This window comes from Colletes gigas, unplaced genomic scaffold (assembly GCF_013123115.1).
Source record: "Colletes gigas isolate AHSC1104 unplaced genomic scaffold, ASM1312311v1 Colletes_gigas_Sc00002, whole genome shotgun sequence".
In the NCBI taxonomy this organism is placed as follows: Eukaryota; Metazoa; Arthropoda; class Insecta; order Hymenoptera; family Colletidae; genus Colletes; species Colletes gigas.
In genome coordinates, this window is record NW_025106631.1 from 10,039,633 (window position 1) to 10,065,000 (window position 25,368).

The 25,368-nt window shown below is 37.2% G+C and overlaps 2 protein-coding genes across 4 annotated transcripts; one reads left to right on the forward strand and one right to left on the reverse strand.

Moving 5' to 3' along the window:
* Positions 1 to 303: 303 nt before the first annotated feature.
* On the reverse strand, positions 304 to 1,206 carry LOC122402820 (40S ribosomal protein S19). The gene is made up of 3 exons (XM_043405944.1): positions 1,139 to 1,206; positions 844 to 914; positions 304 to 729 (listed from the first exon to the last, which is right to left on the reverse strand). Exons 2-3 carry the CDS (start codon positions 912 to 914, stop codon positions 336 to 338), a joined length of 465 nt encoding a protein of 154 aa, XP_043261879.1. The 5' UTR covers positions 1,139 to 1,206; the 3' UTR covers positions 304 to 335.
* Positions 1,207 to 1,627: 421 nt separating this feature from the next.
* LOC122402610 (persulfide dioxygenase ETHE1, mitochondrial) lies at positions 1,628 to 13,031 on the forward strand. 3 transcript variants are annotated; one of them, XM_043405544.1, is made up of 10 exons: positions 1,630 to 1,695; positions 1,809 to 1,890; positions 3,229 to 3,484; positions 3,841 to 3,917; positions 4,986 to 5,130; positions 6,570 to 6,755; positions 8,105 to 8,193; positions 9,133 to 9,343; positions 9,478 to 10,337; positions 12,617 to 13,031. In XM_043405544.1, the coding sequence occupies exons 2-9, from the start codon at positions 1,834 to 1,836 to the stop codon at positions 9,594 to 9,596; spliced, it is 1,140 nt and encodes a 379-aa protein (XP_043261479.1). In that variant the 5' UTR covers positions 1,630 to 1,695; positions 1,809 to 1,833; the 3' UTR covers positions 9,597 to 10,337; positions 12,617 to 13,031. The 3 variants fall into 3 exon arrangements, with proteins under 3 accessions (XP_043261470.1, XP_043261479.1, XP_043261489.1); XM_043405535.1 differs by lacking the exon at positions 1,809 to 1,890 and having other exon boundaries at positions 1,628 to 1,695; XM_043405554.1 differs by lacking the exons at positions 1,630 to 1,695; positions 3,229 to 3,484 and having other exon boundaries at positions 1,774 to 1,890.
* Positions 13,032 to 25,368: the final 12,337 nt, after the last annotated feature.

The following is a 25,368-nucleotide window of genomic DNA, read 5'->3' on the forward strand; positions in this document are numbered from 1 at the left end:
GTCGTGATATACATGTACAGTAGTATGTCGCCTTTATGTTCACACGACGCGCGGCAAATAGGAATAGGAACAAATCTGATTTTATTTTAGTTCTTTATTTCAACGAGTGTCAATATTTTCCTCATAGAAATAATCTAAACTTGAACTTATACAGAATGAATTTTTCATAATACATGCTGAAGTATTTTCTTTTTATTTAACGTTTTAATATTCTCGAAAACCTTTTTCGAGTATAGACGATGTACGCATTATTTTGTAACATAAAAATTAAGGTACGGATATAAATAAAGCCAATAATGTATGAATTTTCCACTTTTATTACAGAAACAAGGAAATTATAGAACAAGAGTCTCTTGTAATTTAAGTTGTTTTTTGCTTTTTGCTTTAACTTGTGCTGCAATACGATCTAAATCTCTACGACCTTGACTTGTAAGTTTGCGTCCACCAAGTGGAGCCTTCTCGATGAGTTTCAGTTGTTCCAAGCTCTGAAGAGCTTTGCGAGCTACACCTCCTGCAGATCGGCAAAAGTGACTGGGGTGGGTGCCATTACGTTTGCGTCCTCCAAAAATTTTGGTGACTGCTCCTACACCAATTGGGCTTCGAATATAAATGTGACGTACTAATGCAGCACACCTAATGTAGTACCAGTCTGGATCGTATGGAGCAAGTTCCTTGAAACGTGCAGATTTTACAATGTCTACCCATTCTGGAACTCGCATTTTGCCAGTCCTATAATTCGTTACAAATTAATGAACGATTATCGTTTTAATTTCAATATTTCAAAAGAATATATGTTAACCTATTTTTGAGGTTAAGAACGTTTCCACAAAAATAATTACTTACTTTTTCAAGAACGCGGCAAAAGCCTTTACGAACTTGTGTTGGTCGACGTCTTTTAGCGTTACGGAAGGCATCTAAAACAAATATTTATAACAGAAGTGGTTAATAAACAAACACGTTAACCATGTACCACATGTATATTGCTGTAACACCGAATATTTGATTACTGTAGTAAAACGTGATACACATTTTAAAATAAATATGAAAGTTATGTAAAAAGCATGCGTTATTTTTTATTATAACGTATGCTACTTTTTTAAAAGTAATATGGCAAACTAAAACTGCCAAAAGTACACACCTTCGCGCGGAAGCTGACCGGAAAGAGAAAACCGAAGATGGAGTAAGAAGCATGAAAACTACAAGATGGCTACACTAACAGGAAGAGACCATGAAATATTGGTACATAGAAAGGTATCTTACAGACTGTACGATGTTATATCGGTACGAATTTCAATATGATTACCGTTGTAATATCTGATTTATATTTTTTTTTTCAATGATTAAAAAGAAATTATATTTAATTACTTTTTTTGTATTGAAGAATAAAACGGAAATACCAACTTAACCTTTTCCTTGTACAATGCAAATGCTTCGTCGTGTTTGCTGGAAGTAAGATTTGCATTGTCAGATATTTAATTGTGTGTTAACGAACAAGAGAATTTATGTCAGTTCAGATAGATATGATAATCAATTTGATAACTACTATTCATGAGTCATTTTGATTCAACGAATTATTAGCGCTAGCGCTGTCGGTTGCAACAGTGTGAGTCACACTGTGTGGCCAGATCTGGCAGAATGAGTGCATCAAAGGTGACTGTCGCATGGCGATGCAGTAAAGACCGTTGCAAATTGCCAGTAAGTTCATATGCTTAACGATATGAGTAGCAAAAGTGCATTGAAGATATGAATATTGTTTTATTTAAAAACTTGTGTTAGCAATATATAAGAGTATCCATTTTTAAATTTAGTTCGGTTGTTACGAAGAATTATACAATGTCTCCGGTGTTGATAGAAGAAATTCCTTTCTCAAAAGATTTTCTATTTCGTCAAGTAAGTTTCAATTATTTTTCATTATGGCATATGCAACGCCATTTAGCTACTGAAACTGAACTGTTTCATCTAAAAGATAACTTCATGATGCAGACAGAAATTACAAACGTGTTAACCTCTTTAGGATACTATGCAATTGTTTCGGAATTCTGTACGAACACATGACATGGTTACATATTGTTACTATCTATTCGTTAACAGATTAAACGCTATGTCGGTGTTTAAGGGCGGGTAATAAATCAATCGTTTAGGCAGCGTCGGTGAATCATATTAAAAAATATGTTTACACATTTTTAACGAATTTTATTGACGCATTTTAACGAGAAATGTGGTTTTCCTTTACAAGTATTACAAAAAGTTTCGATTTTCTTGGTACTCCCAGCCTAAATGATAAGTAAAACGAAATTTTTTACAAAAATTTGTACATTACCACCAAATTATGAGTTGTACCTGGCCCATGATTACAATGGTAGAATGGCATCCACAGTGGACGAGGGGGCCTTTAGTCCCAGATTAATCAAATCTCTAAATGAGTTTGTTTGTGTAATGAACAACCTTAATCTGTCGCGTCCACAAATAATTGCTATATTAATTTCCTCCGCATAATTTAATCGAAGTGCTAACAAAGACTCTGGGTGATGTTATCTTGAAAATTTTATCCAACTTCAAAATTTCGGCAATTAAATTCTTGAGCTTTCTATTAAAATTTGTTCATCGTTTCAGATGAAGCAGTGGCAGCGAACATTTGTTGTACATATGCAAAGAGAATCTCCGTAAACGGTTATATTTTTTAGGTATAGCTTCCCATGATGTTCCCGGAGTTAATCCACCGTCGGGGGCGTTAATTAAATTGCGTAGTTTCCGTGTACAAAACTGCATAATAAAAACGGACTTAATTTATTTCTACGGAAAAATACGTTTTCACTTCGCCGATCTGTCGACAAGCGTTCAACAGACTGGATAATATTGAACACCATTGTTAATTAATACTTTCATCCCTTCTAACTTATAAACGACTCGTCATCCGGTGGCTGTACTAACTAATCAGATAAACGATACCTGTAAACGTGTCACCTTTCGTATATATTATCAGGACGATATTACAATTGCGATCGAATTTTCGTTGGTCAAATTGCCCGGCCGGTTTCTAAGCGTCGAAGTGCGTTGATTTTTCGGAACGTTCGAGAAACGTGACGTAAGCGATGATAAAGACAAAAGTTGGTGTAATCGGGTAGCTTGAACGGGCTGCCTTGTCGAAACTTGAAATGAAGGGACCCCCCATAGTGTGTCGCTGGTTTCTGCTGCATAGTTGAGGGTTGAAATCGATACCGTTTCCAGGGTAACCGGTGGGTACGGCGACCGACACACAGGCAAAGGTATCGGCCAGAGATGCCAGACGAAGCCTCGGGTGCACCGGGGACACCGCATTCCACATTCTCACACTATGCCAGATCACGCGTACGTGAGCTCGGACGAGTTTCGGACAGTCGACAAAGGCAAACTGACACATGCCCTCTTTTTCGATTCTCCGAAGCTGCCCGAAGCAATTTCGGACCATCTCGTGGGTGTCGAGAGAGGAAGGCTCACATTATTGGTAAAAGATTGTCTCTAGCGTTAACAGAGTCAACAATGTGCAGCACCGTTTGAAATTCCGAGATTTCTGCCGCGTTATCGACTGACGAATGCGTGTATGTGAATTTGATTGGTCGAATCAGGCGTCGCGCTTCACCTCCATCTTGATTTCTCGTAAAGCGATTCACTCTGCCGTAGTGTCATAGTAATACGCTGTCACGCCGTCGCGGCGCCAGCTGTGTTCATCGCAAACAGTCAGTGAGATTATATGCTTTCAACGATATGAGACGCACGAGTGCATTGAAAATATGAATACTGTTTTGTTTAAAAACTTGTGTCAGCGATATATAAGAATATCAGTTTTTCAATCTTGTTCAGTTACGAAGATGAATCACACAATGTCCTGGAGGTTGCCAGATGAGATACCTTTCTCGAAAGATTTTCTATTTCGTCAAGTAAGTCTCAATTATTTTTCATTATGGCGTATCCAATGTCATTTAGCTACCGAAACTGTACTAACTGTTTTAAGTAATGTATTGGTTTTTTTATCTTATTATGTGTACACAAATTGGTGACAGTTACAGTATACAACTAATAATGTTCATCTAAAAGTAACTTTATGATGCAGACAAAAATTACATACATGTTAACTTCCTTAGTATACTATGCAATTGTTTCGAAATTCTGTACGTACACATAATATGGTTATATATTGTTACTGTCTATTCATTAACAGGTTAAACGCTATGTCGATGTTTGGGGGCGGGTAATAAATCAATCGTTTCTTGGTATCCTCAGCCTAAATAACAAGTAAAACGAAAGTAGCTCCGCGTTTAACCTGTTGAACATATGTATACACAGTCCAGATATGTTTGAATTAGTTTTAAATGTAATCGTTTTAAAGCTATTAATTGTAAGAAGATATAAAACACGATTTTTCGAATAATTATAACAATAAGAGAAATTATACAAATTAAAATTAGTATCTTTAAGCAATCGAAAAATTAATTTGGTTGTTTTATTTTAGTTTTATTTTCTATAATACAAGCATACATTTTCAATTAACATCTGTGTAGTCATACAAGATATTATTATGAATATACAGGGTGTTTCGCGGTAAGTGCAGTTTGATACAACTCCTGAGCGGTAGGCGATAGGGTAAAGATTTACAGGGACTTTTAACGTCATTCTCTATGTAGAATGACACTTTGAAATGACCTTGATGCAATCCAAGGTTGCAGAAATGAACTACTTTTAAAACAGACAGGAATGAATATCTCGCAGGATCTTGCAAACGCATAAATCCCATCATTATCATGTAGATAAGATAAATTTTTTTTTTATCACAGTAATATTCCACATGGAAAATGATAAAAGTCTCTCTACATTTTCGATTTATTATTTACTGTTTAGGAATTATATTAAATAGCAGTTAGTGTGGAACAATCTGTACAATTTAAATTAAGAAAACAATAAATACGCTGTTTTTTATATATTTATTTCTTTTTAATGCAAATTCTTAGCTATTTGATCGCGAATCTTGTACGTACACTTATCTTCTGGCTGACATCAATAATCAGACGGCAGTTATAATCGATCCCGTCATTGAATGTTTCGACCGCGATGTGGCTATTATTCAGAATATGAGATTAAAATTGAAATATGCAAGTAAGTCGAAAATACAACCATCATTCGTGGCAATGTTTTTATAATATATATATAGATATACAGAATATTCGGTCACCTCTGGGAAAAATTTTAATAGGAGATTCTAGAGGCCAAAATAAAACGAAAATCAAGAGTACCAACTTGTTGATTGAGGCTTCATTAAAAAGTTATTAACGTTTAAAGTTACGCCTGTAGAACGGCAGTCTGCGAACAGCTACGTGCATGCAATAGTGGTTCTCACTCAGCACGAGAAACTCTGCTTACTGACGTATCGACAGCCTTACAGTTTTGTGAGTGAGAGCCACTATCACGCGTACGCAGCTGTTCGCAAATTGTTGTCCTACAGGCGGTACTTTAAACGTTAATATCTTTTTAACGAAGCCTCAATCAACAAATTGGTATTCTTGATTTTCGTCTTATTTTGGCCTCTAGAATCTCTCATTAAAATTTTTTCCCAGAGGTGGCCGAACACCCTGTATTATAGACTAGAAGTATTCGTATTTGTTTGTCAAATCGAATGAACAAATTGCTTTTTTTGAAATTTTACCCGTTAAAAACAAGCTATATTAGCAAGAATTACTTCGTTGTCATCATCGTTCACATCATCGACGTATTTTTCACAGAGGAATCGCCCTACGGACGTTCACGTTATTCTTAAATGATTTATTCGAAAGGGTCGTACAAACTTCGCCGAACGAACAATAAAATTAGAGATCAATTGTTCCAATCTGATTATATTACCCCGAGGAAATATATCTCGACGATTTAATGGCCCGCATTGATATATCTGTCGCACAGTGGGTCAGAAACGTTCTCGTCGGTTAAAACTTATTAACTGGAGTAGAATGTCGATTGAACGCGAATGTTGCAGTTAATAATTCGATAATTCAGTAAAGCGCCAAGTACTGTTAAGCACGCCGAGCGTTTAATTGTTGAAATTGCCACTCGAAGTCATCCGCGCGAAGCGAAGCACGAAAGGGGTCTTCGGGAACAATTCAATTACGTTCTTATTAATTTATTTGAAAAGCTGAACGTAACAGGCGCAATCTTACACGCTCATAACAGAAACTCGACTCGAAACAAAGTTGAGTCAAAGCTTCGGGAAAGTTCATCATCATTTATCCCATTGAACTCGCATGCCTTTTCATCCTTTCGTACGTTCGAAGTACTAGAGTTTAGTGAAAAAAAATTTAATTACTGAAATGGCGTTCTCCCGCTTGCCTGTGCATTTAATGTTTTATTTTTCTATCGTATTAATGTAACGAGTCTGCAAACAGTATTCCGCCATTTTGTTTTACCGAAAAAAGTCACGTGCATTTTGTTGCTCGATAATTTATGCACACGAACAATTTTTTCTTTCGGGACTTTAATTTTGAAAATGACGACGCACGGATGATGACAGACCACGCGACAACTAACGGGCCAAATGCCTTTTGCAGTGAATACGCATGTACACGCTGATCATATCACCGGAACAGGAAAGTTGAAGTCAGCGTTTACCGATTGTCAGTCGATGATTTCACGCGCCAGTGGCGCCGTAGCCGACGTACTCTTGAATCACTACGATGAAATAAATTTCGGCAAGCATTCTTTGCAAGTTATACCGACCCCTGGCCATACCCAAGGTTAGGCTCATTTTTATTGGAAATATTCGTGACTTAGTTAAGAGTAACCGGACTGATAAATAAGCCTAATTTTGAGCGAACTGCCTAAAATTGGACTGCCCTCCCGACAGATATTAACACACGTCGCGCGCTGGACACGTAAAAGGTAGGTAAGTACTTACGTGTTTCGTAGGCAGCCGTCAACTACCGGTCACGTAAAAGTCAAGCGACGCGTGATCCTATGACAAATTAATATCCCTTTGTTGCTTGGATTTTTCTTTAGAAATTGTCAATGTATAAATCTCATAAATTTATCGTTACTTTGGTTACCGACGATAATACGTTATTATGTGATTTATTGAACCATACATAGCAGCTTAATTTAAAATTACCTTTTATAATTATCGGTCGACGTTTCGACATCAATTTTCGTGTCCCCCTTTGGGCAATATATTCTAAATAAAATGTGTAAACGATACAAATATTGGCAATCTCAAATAACGAAATATGAAAATTCTGTTATAATAAAATAAATGTTGTCGACGTCTTTATAAAACATAAATAACATTTTCGTACATTATAAAACACGGAATTCGGTTCGTTAAGTAGAAAAATTGTATGAATATTCGGGTTCCGGTCGACTAATCCAGAGCAATTTTTTCTACAAAATTTGTATCTTTTATTTTCGTTTAACTCGGTGAAATGTTGGTACAATACTTAAAGAACAATCAACTTTTATATATAGTCCAGCAGTTCCCGGATAGCATATTGCACAACGCAAATTACACATTTAATCCTTCTTTTTTTGTTTTCAAATATTTCCAACCTCTCTTTACCGTTTTAAAATACACATTTTGTAAATGAACTTCAAAAGGCAAACGTTTTTTTGTTAAGGTCACATTTATTGCAGTTGATTCCAGTAATCCCTTTATTCTAAATTTATTTTCGAAATTCAGAATGTGTTTTACTCGGATGGCAAATCCAGAACGTTTTGTTTAACAGAGAGTGGGCGAAATATGTAAAAATATATTTTTGATCTTTCTTTTGCACCCTTTCAAATTTGCTTTTAATTTATATATTAATATCTGAATTATTTAAACACATTAATCGTTTATTTTTACTAGAGCACTATTCGTATAATGTACTCTTACATTCTTTAAAACATTTTTATATCATTTCGTGCCTAAACAACTTGAAACTGACTTCTAGAACTTCTAATATAACAACGAAGTGTAGAATATTTTGTTAATATTAATTTTTTTTTTCGCGCAAAGCATTTTTAGTTTTTAGTAAACCTTTGGACTCTGAGTTTACAATGAAAGCATAAGTATTTTCTTAATTAATAATATTTGTATTGTATATATCTATAGGTTGCGTTACGTATGTGTGTCACCAGCAAGGCATCGCTTTTACAGGCGATGCTCTTTTAATACGCGGATGTGGTAGAACTGACTTTCAGGTTTGTATCAGAAAGAAGATATATTCTATTATAGCAAAGTAATTTCCAAATTTGATGAAATCTTTAAAATATCAGTCGAATAATCAAAATTTAGAAAAGGCGTTAAAATACGAATAATTATTAATTCATCAAGCTGGGTAGTAAGTGTTCAATTTTAAAATCTGACGACGAGACTTTACGCAGGAAGTGCCAACGTAAAATTGTGTTGGTTCGATATTGTATGCGGTAACATCAGCGTACTGGTGCGCATCACTTATTTAGATGCCGCAGCTTTTACACGTGACATCAATATAGTGGCGTTTAACAATATTTTTTAATTCAAAAATTCCCACGATAAATCCAGGTTATTCTTCGAAATCGAGAAACCGTGCGTAATTTCTTTGTATCAAGTATGAATCTTCTTCACAATTTTCAACTGAGAAATATTAACCTCTGAAATTCACTGAAACTCACTTCAACGACTGGTTAAAGATTTTTAGTATAATCCAACACTAGTTTATTGCCTTTTCAACGAAAGTTGTTCAGTTGCGTGCAGAAGGTAACACATAACCTACAAAACGTTCGTAGTAAAATACGCGAAGGTTTATGAAACAACCTGATATTTCGTACTTTAACTGAAACTCACTTAAACGACTGGTTAAAGATATTAGGTATAATCCAACACTAATTTATTGTCTTTTCAACGAAAGCGTTCAGTAGCGTACAGAAAGTAACACATAACCTACAAAACGTTCGTTTCGTTTGAAGTGACTGTGTTTCTTTACATTTATATTAAGCTGACAGTTTACATAGTCAAATACGCGAAGGCTTATGAAACAACCTGATATTTCGTACTTTAACGATGCATTATTTAAGTTGCGTATACCTTACGTTATTATCGTTCGAGCTAGTTGCCGTTAGTAAATGGTGATTTCAGTTCTGGCAATTTCCGTATTACAGGGTGGCTCTGCAGTAGATTTGTACAGGTCCGTTCGTACGCAAATTTTTACCTTACCGGAGAATTACAAGCTGTACCCGGCCCACGATTACAATGGTAGAACGGTAACCACGGTGGCCGAGGAGATGGCCTTTAATCCCAGATTAACCAAATCTGAAAACGAGTTTATCAGCATAATGAACAACCTTAATCTGCCGTATCCAAAAATGATTGGTATGCTAATTTCCATCGCGTAATTTACCCCGAGTCGCGTCAACGTGGATCTCGCGCGACCGTTATCTTGGAAATTTTAACGAGCCTCGAAATTTCGGCAATTAGGCTCAATTAAAATTTGTTCGTCGTTTCAGATGAAGCAGTGCCGATAAACAAAGTCTGCGGATTGTATGAGCTTCTGCCGTTAGAGAAACCAAGCGTAGACGAAGTCTCCCATGATGTTTCCGACGTTAATCCACCGTCGGGGCGTTAATTAGATTTCGTAGTCTCCATGTACAAAAAAACTGCATAATAAAAACGGATTTAATTTGTGTCTACGGAATGAAAAGAAAAAAAAAAAAATTTTTCACTTCGCCGTTCCGTCGACAAGCGTTCAACGGACTGAATAATAGCGAACACCGTAGCTAATTAATACTTTCATCCCCTTTAACCTTTAAACGACGCGTCATCCGGTGGCTGGTATCAACTAACCGGAATTAAAATCTTATATTATGAAACGGATCAACGTTTCACGCGATCCTCCCGTTGTCACTGAAAATGTTTGCCGCGCACTCGAAACCGCGTGGCCCAATTTTTTCAATTAATTAAACTTTTTCAACGCGCTTATTTTCCAACGATGAACAATACCCTGCAAACGCGTCGACTTCCCGTCGTACGTACGTATTCGTAAGTATTACAACTACGCGGAACAGGAATTAACGACACGCGACCATCTTATATAAATTGCGTTCAAAAGTCGGTCGAGTCGCTACAGGCCGGACTTCGAGCGGCGATGTGCGTTTGATTTTTTTCGAAACGTTCGTGAAACGTGACGCATAGCGATAATAGAGACAAAAGGCGGTGTAATCGGGCGGTTCGAACGGGCTGCCTTGTCGAAACTCGAGACGAAGAGACCCCCATGGTGTGTCGCTGGTTTCTGCTGCATAGCTGAGGGTTGAAATCGATACCGTTTCCAGGGTAACCGGTGGGTACGGTGGCCGACACACGGGCAAAGGTATGGGCCAAGGCTATCAACTTGTGCATTTTCATGTTCTTCTGGCCACCGGCAGAGGTGGAGCAGATAAAAGCCACGCGGAATGTGTAATTTTCCGGGTCCAGTGGCTTGAGCGAAAAATAGAAAAATCGGAAGGGGCGTATTGTTAACGAACGAAATGTCAAGAGATGCTTGATAAATCGTCGCGTAAGTACGCGTACAGGTTTTCTTCCGGGACCGTAAAAATGACGAGAGGTAACCGGATGCGACGACACGGTTCCTGGCAATTTGTCCGCCTTGAACGGTAACCGATGTTACATGCTGCTCACGATACCTTCCATTTCACTCGTTTGATTTTGTCTTCGTCTGAGACGCGTGGCCTCGTCTCGATTACGCATTAACACGCGTAGGAACGTATTAGATGCGTATACGTATATGACGTCACGCTGTTGTATTATTCTTTGTGTATTAATAGCGTCGTTACTGGTGCAACAATGGTTGCAATGAAAAAGAATGCACGCGTGCCCGTGAATTGCCAACCACGTTGCTCAAAAATGCTCTGCAACGTCTTCCCTTCTATTGTCTAAGCATGTATTTCGTTTGGCCTGTTCGAAACAGATATTACAGTATATACGATTCAAATAAGCATCGTTTATATATTTAACACCTTCATTATTTTTACTAATTTCTTCTCTGACTGTATTAATTCATTATCAAATTTGTAATTAATGTTGATGTACAGGAGGAGACTTAAATTTATTAACCAAGTGAAATTTGTCCGGATTATGTACGGTATAGTATTTTCTTTTCTACTTTTGCGCGTGGGTGGTGTCAATTTCGCTTTTTTTTTTCTTTTTTAAAGCAATCGAAGCATCGGTTGTATGCGGCGGATGACGCGGCCAAACTCTATCATTGATTGGCATTCGCCAGTGTTTCTATACCTAGACTCGATAGAGAACCTCGTTTCGGTTGCTGTTGTCAAATACTTTGAAACAATTTACGTGGCAATCGGAATATGGATGGATAGATCAAATTTACCGTTTAATTGAATTTTGCGCGTAATCGTGTATTGCCGATCTCATATTCCTTCAAAATAATAATTATACTTGATTCGATCAATACTTATCGTATGCCAAATGCTATCGCAGTTTCTCGGGTAGTATTAACCCGTAGTCCAGTATAATTTTTCAATCGTAATCGTCACCGTGCGCGATGTTAAAAATGAATAATGATGATTTGATGATTCTTGTCGCGAAGCAAATTCGATGTGACATAATTTATAATAACGTAAACGTCATGATTGAATTAAATACTGGGGTCCTTAATAAGGGAATCGTGTGGATTATAACGTGAAAATATTAGAATTTTTAATAGGTGAATAAACAATTTACGATTTAGAATTTTTATTTTTGTTTAATCGATGAATTATTATAAGAAAGTGATTTTTGTGCTTAATTATAATTTATGTTCTAAATTATACCATAATACCGTCGTATATCTGTTTCAAAAATAATAATTTTCCATTTTGTACAGCTTTACGAGGCATTTTTCAGTTCGCCCGCGAAACGTATTGTTACGAATATTTTACATCATTAAAATTATTTGAAATAAAGCTAGTTGTATGAAAATCAATAACGTTGTATGTAGTCGCAACAAAGCAATTTATTATTTCTGTTTAATGCTTTCAACTAACGGTTCGTGGTCATATTCAAAACATTTCGACCTTCAGAATAAATCAATATCTTATTTTAAAAAAATGTAATAGATATATTTTTGTAATATTTAGAAGATACTAGTCTATTCCGAAGATAACATTCTACTTGGACCAAAACGTCGTTCGGAAAGAAAACGTTGAATATCGGTTCGAAATCTAAAAGGAAGTCTATATTTAATTCCACATTTCCGAGTTATTAGTATCTTCAAATAATTCAAGCGAAAATTAATGAATTCGCAAAGTGTAGATTTCCGTTATTGATTTTAATTCGTTGTTCTGTGCAGACATTACTACGGTTATTAAAACGCACGTTTCGGGCGTGACCAATGCTAAACGTTTCTATCGAATCTTATCCAGAATTAATAATACTCTAATATTAATTTATCTCCAAGAGAATTTTAAAATTCTGCGTGAATAATTAGCTTGAACAGCTTGACATATAGCTTTGAAAACCAAGGGGTTTGTATGTTTCGCGGTTATCAATAAGTTTTAAGTTTCGCGTCAAAACTGTGGAGAATTTTGATTCGAATTTGCCTGTATTTCATTATTGATTCGTATGCAATTACTGGTATATGTTTGTTCGTAGTGTTACCAGAGCCAACGATGTGCAGCAACGTTTGAAATCCCGAGATTCCCGCCACGTTATCGACTGACCACTGCGCGCATGTGAACGCACCCTCCGGCGCGGTCATCTAGTGACAGCGTTTGATTGGTCGAATCGTTTCAGCGGCACCGGCGCCGCGCTTCACCTCCATCTTGATTTCTCGTAAAGCGACCCACCCAGCAGCAGTGTCACAGTAGTACGCTGTGCTCTCGTATACGGCGGGTGAGTGGTGGTCTCGCATACTGCAAATTGTTCCGCCAACGTTTCTGGCGTTTGTTACGATCAGTGCGTCGTCGTTACCCACGTAGAAGACGGAAGGGAGGCGCGAAACCTTACGACGAGAAACCGGAAAGGACGACCGTGCGGGAATTTAAAAGGGCCAGGGAGAGAAGAATGATGAAGGGGATGCTGGTGGCCTCGCTGGTGGCCGTCCTGACGGTCTGCCGGGTCCAGGTGAGTGCCGGATTTCGTTTCACGGTAGAATAGAAAAAAAACAAAGACGCGACGGAATACGTAAGACGCGAGGAACACCACCGCGAATCGATCAACGCCGGACAATTTCATCGCGTCCGATCTCGATGTCAATTTTTTCCCCCTATTTTGTTCTCTCTCTTCTTTTTTTTTTTTTTTTTTTACCCTTACCCGACCGAACGAGCGGCAAATGTCACGCGCAACGCGCACCGCGCGATCGATGTACTGTCCACGGTTGTACGGACTCGTCTTGGCGAAATTCTCTTTAAACGTACGCCGATTACGGTCCCCCGTGCTACCTGTCAAACGGTTCACGAGGCTCGATCGATGCGTTTCATTTAGGAGTGCGTTATACGGTGCGGCTGTAACGATCGCCAAGCTCCTCCGTACTTACGTTCTCCGCGAATGTTTGCATACGTCGAGGACTACGCGATTCACCGCCTACCCGTACTCCAACGCTCTTTCCATGCGACCGAGCGGCATTAATCGAGCCTTGACGTTACACAGTGACGAACAGAAAGTATTTTGCGCAGTCGATAATTTTTACCATAAAATTACGTGCAGAACGTGGAAAGGATCGAATCGTACGAACGATCCTTTTTAGAAAATATATATGTCGCTCAGGATGGGGGGCGAGCCTCATTCATGTTAAATTTATTTTTCGGCCGATGACCGATCCACACTGTGCCGCGATCATTTTACCTACGGGTCGAAAATATTTTAAAAGCCATCTTTCAGTCATACCAACGTCAGTCGTTGCACTGTTATATCACGAGCAAACGTGGGAGGGATCCTAATGAAAATAATTATTGGAAAGAACATATTAATTGTAAGAAGGTGTGGATTATTTTATTTTTTTCAGACACTTTATACTGTATAAAATCTTGGAAGGATGTTATTAGATATTTTATACGTTTTATTGCGTATTTTCATTTAAATGAATTGGACAATGGTGGAAACGTTTATTATAGACTAAACTATGCTCAACGCAATTACATCATTTACATATTGTTCCATTTTGATATAGTTAATAATTAATTGTCGGATAAAATGGTAAAAAAATAATGTATCTTACAACAGCAGCTTAAGATGAACTTTTAATACCAAAACAACCTGACCTCTTTCACGAAGCTGAAAATCCAATATGACTGGAATAGAGAATGGAAATCCACAGCCCCTCCGCGTCTGTTATTAATTAAAGATGAATTTTATGAAGAGAAGTTTTTATATAATCTCTACGGATAGGATCAAGATGCTATTTTAAGAATCAGAACCGGCCACGCAAGATTTACCCACTCATACCTATTAAAAAAATGATGTTTTCATATGCGGAATGTGCAAAGCCAAAATTAATGCCAGTCATACCTTATCTTTTAAATTTTCTTTGATTAAAATGCCCTTTAACATTAATTCCACCTTTACAAAATACAATTCGAAGCGTCCTGAAGCTTTTTTTAAATTTTAGATATAAACACACATTAGTGGTTCTTGAATATTCCAAAGGAACTAATATTTTATTCGTCGATGAGAGTAAATAGATTCTTTTTCGCTCGAATGGAATCGTGTGTGATCGACAGAAATAAATTAAATATAAAGAAATCATTTGAAAGACCTTTTTTTACAACGATAAATTAGAAAAGAGTTAAATTTATTTCCTATTAAGCTAGATCGGTTAATAACTGTTTAAGAATAAATCCGAATACTGTAAAAGAAACTAAAGAGTAATATTGAGCTTACGCGTAATGAAGATTAACAACTAATTAGGTTACCAAAAAAGAAATAAATATCAACGAAATCTTTTTTCCCCTGTAGCAACTTTGAAAAGACTTTTAGTGCAGAGAAAACAAAATATTAAGAAAGATTTTAGAATTTAAATATAATATAAATATATAAATATGTTTACTTCGGAATATTTCTATACATAATTTGATGAAAAGTGCCGAGAAATTGAGTTCTAACGCGAATTTTTATTTTGAATATAAAATGAACGATACCAAAACGCGCGCCCTACATAGTTAAACAATGGCTTTTAATACCGCGCACATACTACCAATCCCTCTAGTATCTTCAGATACGAATCCCATTGAGTATGATTTCGCAGAATTGGGAAACAGAATTACGAAGCATTATGCTGCGAGGAAAGTTTACCGGATGCAAATATGTATGAATGAGTGGACAAAATTAAATTCTGAATTTATGGAAAAACTCTGGTAATTCTGAATAGCATCTACGTTTTAGCTCTTTATTTTAAAATATTGTAAATGTGACTATACCTGCGTTCAAATTGAAATTTCTTATAAAACATAGTTGAAATTTCTTCTTTGCGTAACCTAATTGGTTGTTAGTCGTAATTACACGTAAGTTCAATATTTTTCTTTATCCTTTTTACGCTGGGATTTATTCTAAAAAAATAATTAGCCAAGCTTAATATCGAAGATTACGGGCGAAAAGTTAATAACCGAAAAAGAATATTCTGTCTACAAATTAATAATAAAATGCCGCATTTTATAAGTGTAATTTTCTATCCATTTATTTGAATTGCAAAGTAATTGATAAATTGTCAGTTGCAACTACAGTGATGATCGATTAATTTCAATTACTGCTTGCAATTGATTTCTGCAATTACAGAATGTAATCGTTAATTGGTGTTAGCAGTTGATGATGAATTGTGTACTGCAAGTGGCAGATAATAATTAATTGCCAATAGTCAGTTGATAATTATCAATTGCAATTACATTTTAACCGACACCGAGAAACGTTATTTTAGAAGACGCTTCGTAGCATTCGTCGTTCGACCTCCGTCGCGCATGCAGCGCTTTGTCGGCCATTATTTTTTGTTTACGAACGTCACGATTGAAGTTTTCCCGGTTAGAGATTGGGTATTACAGCGTGTCAACTTCGAAAACCGGTTAATTAACGCCTCGCCGGCGAAGTCGTAATTTACGATTTGCCCTGCAACGGCCAGAGGGAGAGAAGAGAAGAAAAAAAAGAAGAAAATATGGCACGGAATAACTAATGCGACAAACCAGCGTTGGCTACCAGTTTTACTTAGATTTTCCATGTTCCTTTCGCGCGAACGTTCACGATAAACGTAATACGTAAATCTCGCAAGGCGTTGGTATTTTCGCTAGTCTACCGTATACCAAGAGTTTCGGGCTCGTACGATTTTCTTTTCTGGGAAAAAACACAGAGCGCCACGAGTCTTTACGAAAGCGGTCGCGTTTAAAACGTTTCAAAGCTCGTCTATCTCGGGGGAGTAACCTTGCGTATGCGCGAATTATCACGCACTAACGAACATAGGCGAAATGTTCCGTGGCAGCACGGACAAAGCACGAGACTGCGAATACACGTAAGTCGTAAAACAGATTTGCGAACGATTTTCTCGTTAACGTTAATTCTGCGTGACAGTTCAATTTACGGTGCTCGTTGCCTCGCCATCGCCCGCGAAATGGAGTCGCGTAATAAATGGAAAACTTTTTCTCGGGGAATGACGCGTTGTTTTACGCGCGGAATAGAAAATTACGAACACTTCTCGCGGGAAGTGAGGTTACGGGCGAATCGTAACAATCGCAGAGATTAATGTTTCTCGTTGCCTAAGTTAGCAAATATAAAAAAATAAGACGGGAAAATTAAGTATAAAATGGAAAAACTTTTCTCGGGATGGGACGCGTTGTTTTACACGTTGGAATAGAAAATTACGAATGCTTCTTGGAAATATTTCTCCGTATAGATACGCGATAATGAGAAATGGGGTTGCATAACGAATCCTTTTTTCTGGAGACGAGGCCCGTAATTCGTGGACCAAAAAATTAATTTTTGAACGGAGAAATAAATCGAATTTGAAAATAAGTGGATTACGCATGCACTCTGTTATGCCTTGGCTAATACATATATCTCTGTAACTCGTTCATTTTACATCTGGTCGCGTTTGTGGATGTCGTCAGTGACATAATTTTCTACCAGTGCTATTGTCCTACCGGTGTCTCGGTTTCTATCGAGTTTTTACAATGTAAAAAACATTATTTTACAATCGTCGATGTTCGAATAAATTGAATGACATAAACCTTAAGTTAGACGGATTTGTGAAGGAATTACTAAATATTTATTACAAATGTATTGTTATAAACTATTTTGAAAATTGTACAAATTGGAAATAGGTTATTTACATATTCATTCGTAATCTCGTTATACGGCCTTTTCCATATAACTACCTTGATTAAATAATAATTAATTAATTAATGTTATTCATACTTCAGTAATAAATAATTAATTGGTAACACAATTCGTTGCACCGATAAATTGTATAACGAGATTTTTGTATTTGAAACATTTTGAAATTTGTTTGAATTTAAAGTAAAATACACAAATTAAAAATCAGTGCTTGGAGAGATAAAAATAATTTAAAAGCAGTCTGAGTACGGTAACACTTGACACACGATATACGTAGTTTAATATCAGAGTCCTGACAGTAACATTTACTTCCTTCTCAACTTGTTCCTTTCTTGGTGTCATTTTTAGAATCGCCGTTACAGGATCGATAGGATATTAATTCCAACGACAGATTAATTCTTCATTTTCTGAATAGATGTCATTTCTCGATATTTAGTTTTTTTCAGTATAATTTAAACACAACTGATGTAATTTAAAGTGCTTACTATGATATAGTTATACAATAATAAACCTTGTATACAGGGTGTTCGACCACCCCTGGGAAAAAATTTTTAATGGGAGATTCTAGAGGCTAAAATAAGACAAAAATCAAGAATACCAATTTGTTGATGGAGGCTTCGTTAAAAAGTTATTAACGTTTAAAGTTCCACCCGTACTGAATTTTTTTCTCGAAAATGCGCAAGATTTCGAGGGTATGTCTATTCACCAAAAATGATTGTAATTGACCCTCGCAACCGAAAATAATTTTTTTAGAACGATTTGAAATTTTTGAATTTAATTGTTAATAACTTTTTAACGAAGCCTCCATCAACAAATTGGTACTCTTGATTTTCGTTTTATTTTGGCCTTTAGAGTCTTCCATTAAAATTTTTCCCAGGAGTGGCCGAACACTCTGTATAAAAAAGATTTCAACAAATATGTGATATTTATACTCTGTATTGTTAACGAAACAGTTTCGTCTATTAAATATTTTTCCGAAGCTATGCGTAATTAATTTTGGTGCCTCTTATTAATTTACGTGCTGTTTCAGTCACATAGAGGGACTGCTAGTTGCTAGTTTAAGTTAACGAATTTAAATTTAGGTCACTCTTTACATTACGAATCCATGAAAAACAGTTTTATTCGTACTCGTAACGGCAGAAAAATATAATCAACCGTTACCTTAGCGTACACTGTAAGCAACTTATTGTCAGTTTCTGTGCCTTTTCTTACCCCTTTTCTGCCTTCTTTTCTGTGTTTAATATTATCATAATTTATGCCGTTGGAATTGTATATTTTTCACCTTGTGTTTCTGTGCATAAAACGGACCACAAATTAGTAGTAGCGTTTCGAATCATAAGATTTTACAATAGGAACAGTTTTTGTTTACTTAAAAACGATACAATATTAAAAATAATCGTTTGTTTAGACGATGGAAAAAGACTATTATTACAGAGAAGATTAGATACAGAAGAGACGTGGCACAACGTCGATCGTTTCCGATTTTAACAAAGAAAAAAAAGAAAAAGAAAGACGCAGAAAGACGTCAACGGTCGCGGAAGTGTTAATATTATTGCGTTTGTATTTTACTCGTGCTCAATTACGATCTTTACCCAGATTCTGTTAAAGCCCGCGTGGTGTCGCATGATTGAAACGTGGCAGTCAAAGGTTTCTCGTGCTTTTTGACGTTTCCTCATTTTCCGTGGTCCCATTTTCACCGTAAAGCCCGGTTTTCACGGAATAAAAAGAGATATTCCGCCGCTTAAATGCGGCTTCTCGTCCCCCATGTCTGGCGTACGAGAAAATGCCCTGGTAATGGAGCACGGAGCAAACGAGGACGAAAGAGTTTCAATGCGTTTTTCATTTTCGACGCGGATTCTTTTAGGTCGCCTTCCTTCCTCGTGTCTTTTCTCGATTTTATTTCGCTATACCCACCCTCCATTAAGTCGCGCGTGAATCCGTTAATAAAATCGATATCCCAGTCATGGCGGCCGAAAGCCCGAAAAAGGCTGACCGAAATGCTAATCCCGCTGTTTCGAATTAATTGATATGTATATCAAGGTTTTTCATGCTAAACAACCGGAATACGTTATTTTCGCGCCAAAATGTCGCACGGCAGACCGGGGAAAAATGGAATTAATATATTTTTTGATATCTTTCACTCTTTTTGATACTTTTCACGTAATACTAAATTTTTGCCAAAAGCGTTGCGTTCCTACGCAAATCGAGGTTATTGGTATTCGGGACGAGAAATTTCCGAAGGATCCACCCAGTGGGTATTGGAAAACGAAATTCGCGTTGGAAAGCATAATTTAATCGTCGTTCGTACGAACGCCACTGTTGCTTCAAGCGCACGCACGAATAATTGCAAACACCGCCGTCGATTCCGGCTAGAAACGCAAACTTTTAATTGTTGATAAACGAGATCGATGCGAGCTCGTATACTTCGCCAACTTCAAAATAGCACAGATTCGCAAAAAGAGAACATTCAACGATCGTGAAATCTAATATTTATAGACACGATATTTTTGCACGATACTTGTGTCATTTTTCACTATACCGGGCATCGATCCTCCGACTACCGAACCACTCGCAGCCGTTGCCGAATCATTTCTGACTCACGCCAACGTTTCACCGATACAGATATACTTTTTCTTGCTTGAAACTCGAGATCACGCATACGTGCGTATGCAAACGTTAACGGTCGCTTGAAACTCGTGCTCCCTCGATTTATGTATACGCCTTCGTTCGACGGAACGTTGCAAGGGAATGCGGCCACTCGAAAACACTTATAAACAAGTAAAGAAGACACTATGTTTTTCTTTCCCCCTTTTCTGTCTGCCTTGCTCGCGAGCCTATAGCAGAAATCAGTCTAGCGAATCGGTGTGCGTCGGTCGAGCGTCGAAAGCAGTAGAGGACAACCAGTAAAAAACAAAGAGGACCGTGAAAAAAGAAACTGCACGTGGAACGATGGTCCCATCGGTCAGGGTAGTAAAATTCAAGACGTGTGTGTACACGTACACAATTATCTTCGTCGCTGGTGCGTGAACTGGAGGACAATGACGAGTCCAACAGTGACTCCGAGGGTTAACTCGAAGGGTTAATGTTTGGTAATTAGACTTAATTTCGTACAGAAGTCAAACTTAGAACTCATTTGAACAGTAATCTTTATTAATAAGGAAAAGAACCACACACCAAGGAAAATGGAAAGACTTAACCTATTATAGCGCTATGTAGCGGCATCACTTAATAACAGAAGGCGCGAAATTAAAACTGGATATTCTAACAATTAATGAAAGTTTCGTTACGATAAACGAAGCATTACCGTATACCAAATATGCTTCTCCTAATAATTTGATTATCCCACCGTTGCTTGGCTCTCGGGCACGAATAATTCCGTGCATCGGCGTTGACCTCTGTCAGAACCGTGGCACTTTTAATTGTTGATAAACAAGATCGATGCCAGACTCAGACCCGTGTACTCCAGCGACCCGAAAGGTGTAGTTTACGCGGAACGTTGAAGCGGGCAACAAATTTCGTCGAAGGGTTGCGCAAGATAAATGACCGACGATAATTCTGTGCGTCGAGTGGTCGATTCACGTCGTTATTAGTTTTCCAACAATTTCGTGGCGCGGAAGAGCAACAACCGAGGCTTTTCGAGGCTGCCTCGAATAACCCTCGGTGCAACGACGGTCCCTGTTCCATTTGCGAATGCTTCAAGAGATTTAACAATACGGTGTTAATAAATCGTCGAAGAGCCCGCAAGGGCCATTCAAATAACAAACGCTAACGCGAAGTAGTTGCGCCCGGTGCTTGTGAATTAACAGGTGTACCACTACCGACGACCCAAATTTTGGTATTCGCATTAACCCCGGGTTGCTCGAAATTCCTTTTCGTATACTTGAGCGAGTACTTATTTATCCAAAGTTTGGACCAGAGATTTCTGCACACCCTATATGAGTTGTTTTCTTTTTTTTTTTATATGGTATAAGACCATATGATATATTTAAAATATTATATACATATATCCAAAGGTTTAGTATATACGCTGGCTTGTCTTTTATAGGCTTCTCGAGGTTAAAGAAGAATCCAAAGACCGACTTTAGATTAACACTTGGCCTCGATAAAATTGTGGCAACTTAGTGGAGTCTAGAATGAAAGGTCCTATAATAAAATTGGTTTTGTCTGATTCTATGCTGGGTTCATAACCCTTTGTTGGATAATGCCACTTGTATTTCACACACAACTCAATATATATATTTAGATATCACACACCGTACATACCTAAACATAAAGCCAACAAAATCAGTACATGCGACTAAGCATGATCACATGGCACCGATAGAGACGTGCGACCACTGAGATGACGCTGTAGTGGGGACGAGCAAACCCCTTTCATTCTATGAACGATGTACAACACGAAAGTTGAACGCTCGACTGAAAAAAATCATTCAGAAATTTTATTTTTTTTTAACTACCTCTGCTGCGAGAGAGGGATTATTATTATTACGGTTTCCATTCACCGTATCATGAGATCTATCTCGTTCGGGGGAACAACGCCGTGTGTTACACGCTCATTACTTCAACTGTCGGAGTACGGACGTTAATGATTACATCCGCTTCCTCCGAAGCGTCCCAAATCTGGCATGTAATATTTGTTCAAATTATTCGTTTCAATCAGGTGGATGCATAACGTTTTCAACATTACGAAGAAAATTTATAATGATTAAAATGGAAGATTGTCGTAAAATAAAACTCGTTCAACTTGGAGGCTATTGTTTTATTAATTTTTCACTGTGTGTGGCGAAGATACGCCCCAACGTGAAATAGTAAAAATTATAAATAAACCTTGTATTCCCAAGGAACACGAGAATGAAAATAGTTTCTTAAACAAAGTTAAAGAAATGGTAAATGATTACCGTGAAAGGTACACTTTAAGGAAAATTAAAATGGATCCAAGAAAACGAGCCCCGAGAGAAGCCTGAGTTAGGTCTTCCGCGAATGCAATTATCATGGTCGAATAGCATGAAGGAAAATTGTATTTTAGTACGAAAAACAAAGTTAAAATAATAGAATTTTCTCTGAAATGTTACGAATATACTTCAACTTTCTTTATTCAACATTTGCGTACACCATAATGAGGACAAAATACTTTTAATGAGCAAAATGTATACAGGGTGTTCGGCCACCCCTGGGAAAAATTTTAATGGGAGATTCTATAGGCCAAAATAAGACAAAAATCAAGAATATCAATTTCTTGACTGAGGCTTCGTTAAAAAGTTATCAAAGAATTAAATAAAAAAATTTAAATCATTCTGGAAAAATTATTTTCGGTTGCGGGGGTTAATTACAATCATTTTTGGTCATTAGGCATACCCTCGAAATTCTACCCACATTTGAGAAAAAAATTCGAGAAGGTGTGAAATTTTTCGACAAAATTAAAAAATTTCATATCGTTCTGGAAAAATTATTGTCGTTTGCGGAGGTCAATTACAATAATTTTTGGTGAATAGACCTACCCCCGAAATCGTACCCACTTTCTAGAAAAAAATTCATTACGGGCGGAACTTTAAACGTTAATAACTTTTTAACGAAGCTTCCATCAACAAATTAGTATTCTTGATTTTCGTCTTATTTTGACCTCTAGAATCTCCCATTAAAATTTTTCCCAGGGGTTGCCAAACACCCTGTATAATTTAACCTTCATTTTTTATTAACAATCGGTCATCCGAGTTTAACGTGAATGTGTAGTTCTTTACGACATTTAAAATACACCATTTATTTCATTTAATAACTAACCTCGTTCCTAATTTTAATTCAAGGAAATCGTATAAATATATGCCTTCGTTATTATTTTTAAGAAGCATTTAATCGAAAGCTTTCTCTCGATAATATTTCGTATTGAACGAGTAAGAGATTCAATCAATCAAAGTCAATAAAAACAATTTATCGGAATTAAATAATAGACGTTCACTTCAATTATGGCTCTTCGGTTGAAAATTTAAATACGATAAAAGCGATCACTTTAATTAATTTTTAGGGGATACAGTTGCCCTACAATTGGTGGGAAAGTAAAAAAATCGCTGTTCAAGCTTTGCAGACAGCTCACGCGGTTTCTTGTATCGCATACTCCGGCGTTGGCTCGGGTTCTTTCTTATCGACGCTAAAATCGACGATACGAGACGACCGTCGTAGAGTGTCTTTAAGAAAAGGAACGAGGGTCGCGTTTCCGTACGTCAGCGTCTGAAAACTCTGTTCTATGCGGTGTCGCGTGTGGCCGAAGCTCCTTAAGGCTGCGGTCAGATTCGCTTTAAGTGCATTAAGTAAATCCACTTAGATCGAATCTTATATAAAACATCGGGTAATCAGCTTTAAATGGCCGCGTGCCGGCTGCGCGTCAAAATGAAATTGACGCGAATCTTCGGCCTCTTCGCGCGACGCGTCCCTCGCAACAGTGATCTGAGGAGCGGTAATTGGCGAAAATTAATTAACAGAAACGCGCGCGTCACGATGCTTTTTAACACGTCGCTTCAATACCGTTTTAATTGACGACAATTATTAAACAAGCGAGCCAATATTAATTAAAACATTTATGGTGCACGACTCATTCGCTCCGATGGAGGCTGCGCCGAGTCTTCGGTATTATTTTCATTTATATGGTAATTAATTACATCGAAAAATTGGATTGTTTATCGTTTATCCAAATAAAGGAGATTATAACAATAAAAGTTTCTGTGGCGTCGCCTCCCATGCTCGTCACCAGAGGGGTTAGACTCTCACAAGCGCTCGATCGACTCCTCGGTTGCTATATGTATACAGGGTATTTCACCTAACTTGACCACCTTAAATATATCGCTTATTTTGTATGATAGAAAAAAATGTCAAGGGGAGAAAGTATTCTGTTCGAAGGCGCCAATACGGTGATGGATCAAATTTTTTTTTCAAGGTTATTTTTTTCGAGATTTCAAGGTCATCGTATTTTTTTTAAATGGGACCACATATTTTCGCTACAACAGTCTTATAGCTTATAAAAAGACGAATCCAACGATGTGCGATATGTTGACCTCCACGTGACCTTTAGCGAAGGAATTATGAAATGTTTGTCAGTAACTTCAGTACGCGTTCGGAGACGGTAAATGAAGGAATTTCAATTTCATTGAAACAGTGTACCGTGTAATTGTTTCTGGTGCTTATAAATAGATATTCATATTCTCCTTTCAACGGTTGAAGTATGTTTACAAGCATTATTATTGTAAGAGGGGAATGACCGAAGCGGGTCAATAGCGCGTTGTCAAAAAGCCGCGACGTACACAACAAGTTGCGGTATCGATAGCAGTGTAATAAGATTCTCCATCATGTACACTACAGCAGAAAAAGTGGAAATGATTTTATGATCGCCGGATCTTACGCCACTTGATTTCTTTCTGTGGGGGCACCTAAAAAATACAGTTTACAATGATATTCCCACAACAGCAGAAAACATGCGACAAAGGATTCTACATGCATGTAGATCAATTACTGTAGAACAACTGAAAAATGTTCAGCAAGAATTTATTTACCGCCTCCAAAAATGTATCCAGGTTCATGGTGCACATTTTGAACACCTTCTAAAATAAACATTTAATTTAAGACTGTTTCAATGAAATTGAAATTCCTTTATTTACCGTCTCCGAACGCGTACTGAAGTTACTGACAAACATTTCATAGTTCCTTCGCTAAAGGTCACGTGAAGGTCAACATATCGCACATCGTTGGATTCGTTTTTTTATAAGCTATAAGACTGTTGTAGCGAAAATATGTGGTCCCATTTAAAAAAAATACGATGACCTTGAAAAAAAAATTCGATCCATCACCGTATTGGCGCCTTCGAACAGAATACTTTCTCCCCTTGACTTTTTTTTCTATCATACAAAATAAGCGATATATTTAAGGTGGTCAAGTTAGGTGAAATACCCTGTATACAATCCTCGACCGACTTCCCAATATCTTCCAAACCCCCTAAAAGCGACACTAGTTAATTATGACCCCGAAGATATAACATTAAAGATACGAATACAAACTCCCAGACTAATCATCAACTAATCATTCACAGCATCACACTTATCGCATGATGC

What these genes read in the sequence shown, in the direction of transcription:
- LOC122402610 (XM_043405535.1), top strand. Translation starts at nt 1,636, where the DNA reads ATGAGTGCATCAAAGGTGACTGTCGCATGGCGATGCAGTAAAGACCGT. An exon ending in AAGATTTTCTATTTCGTCAA is followed by an intron (nt 3,918 to 4,985) that starts GTAAGTCTCAAT and finishes GCAAATTCTTAG; the next exon opens with CTATTTGATCGCGAATCTTG. An exon ending in GACCCCTGGCCATACCCAAG is followed by an intron (nt 6,756 to 8,104) that starts GTTAGGCTCATT and finishes ATATATCTATAG; the next exon opens with GTTGCGTTACGTATGTGTGT.
- LOC122402820 (XM_043405944.1), bottom strand. Translation starts at nt 914, where the DNA reads ATGCCTTCCGTAACGCTAAAAGACGTCGACCAACACAAGTTCGTAAAG. An exon ending in TTTGCCGCGTTCTTGAAAAA is followed by an intron (nt 730 to 843) that starts GTAAGTAATTAT and finishes AACGAATTATAG; the next exon opens with GACTGGCAAAATGCGAGTTC.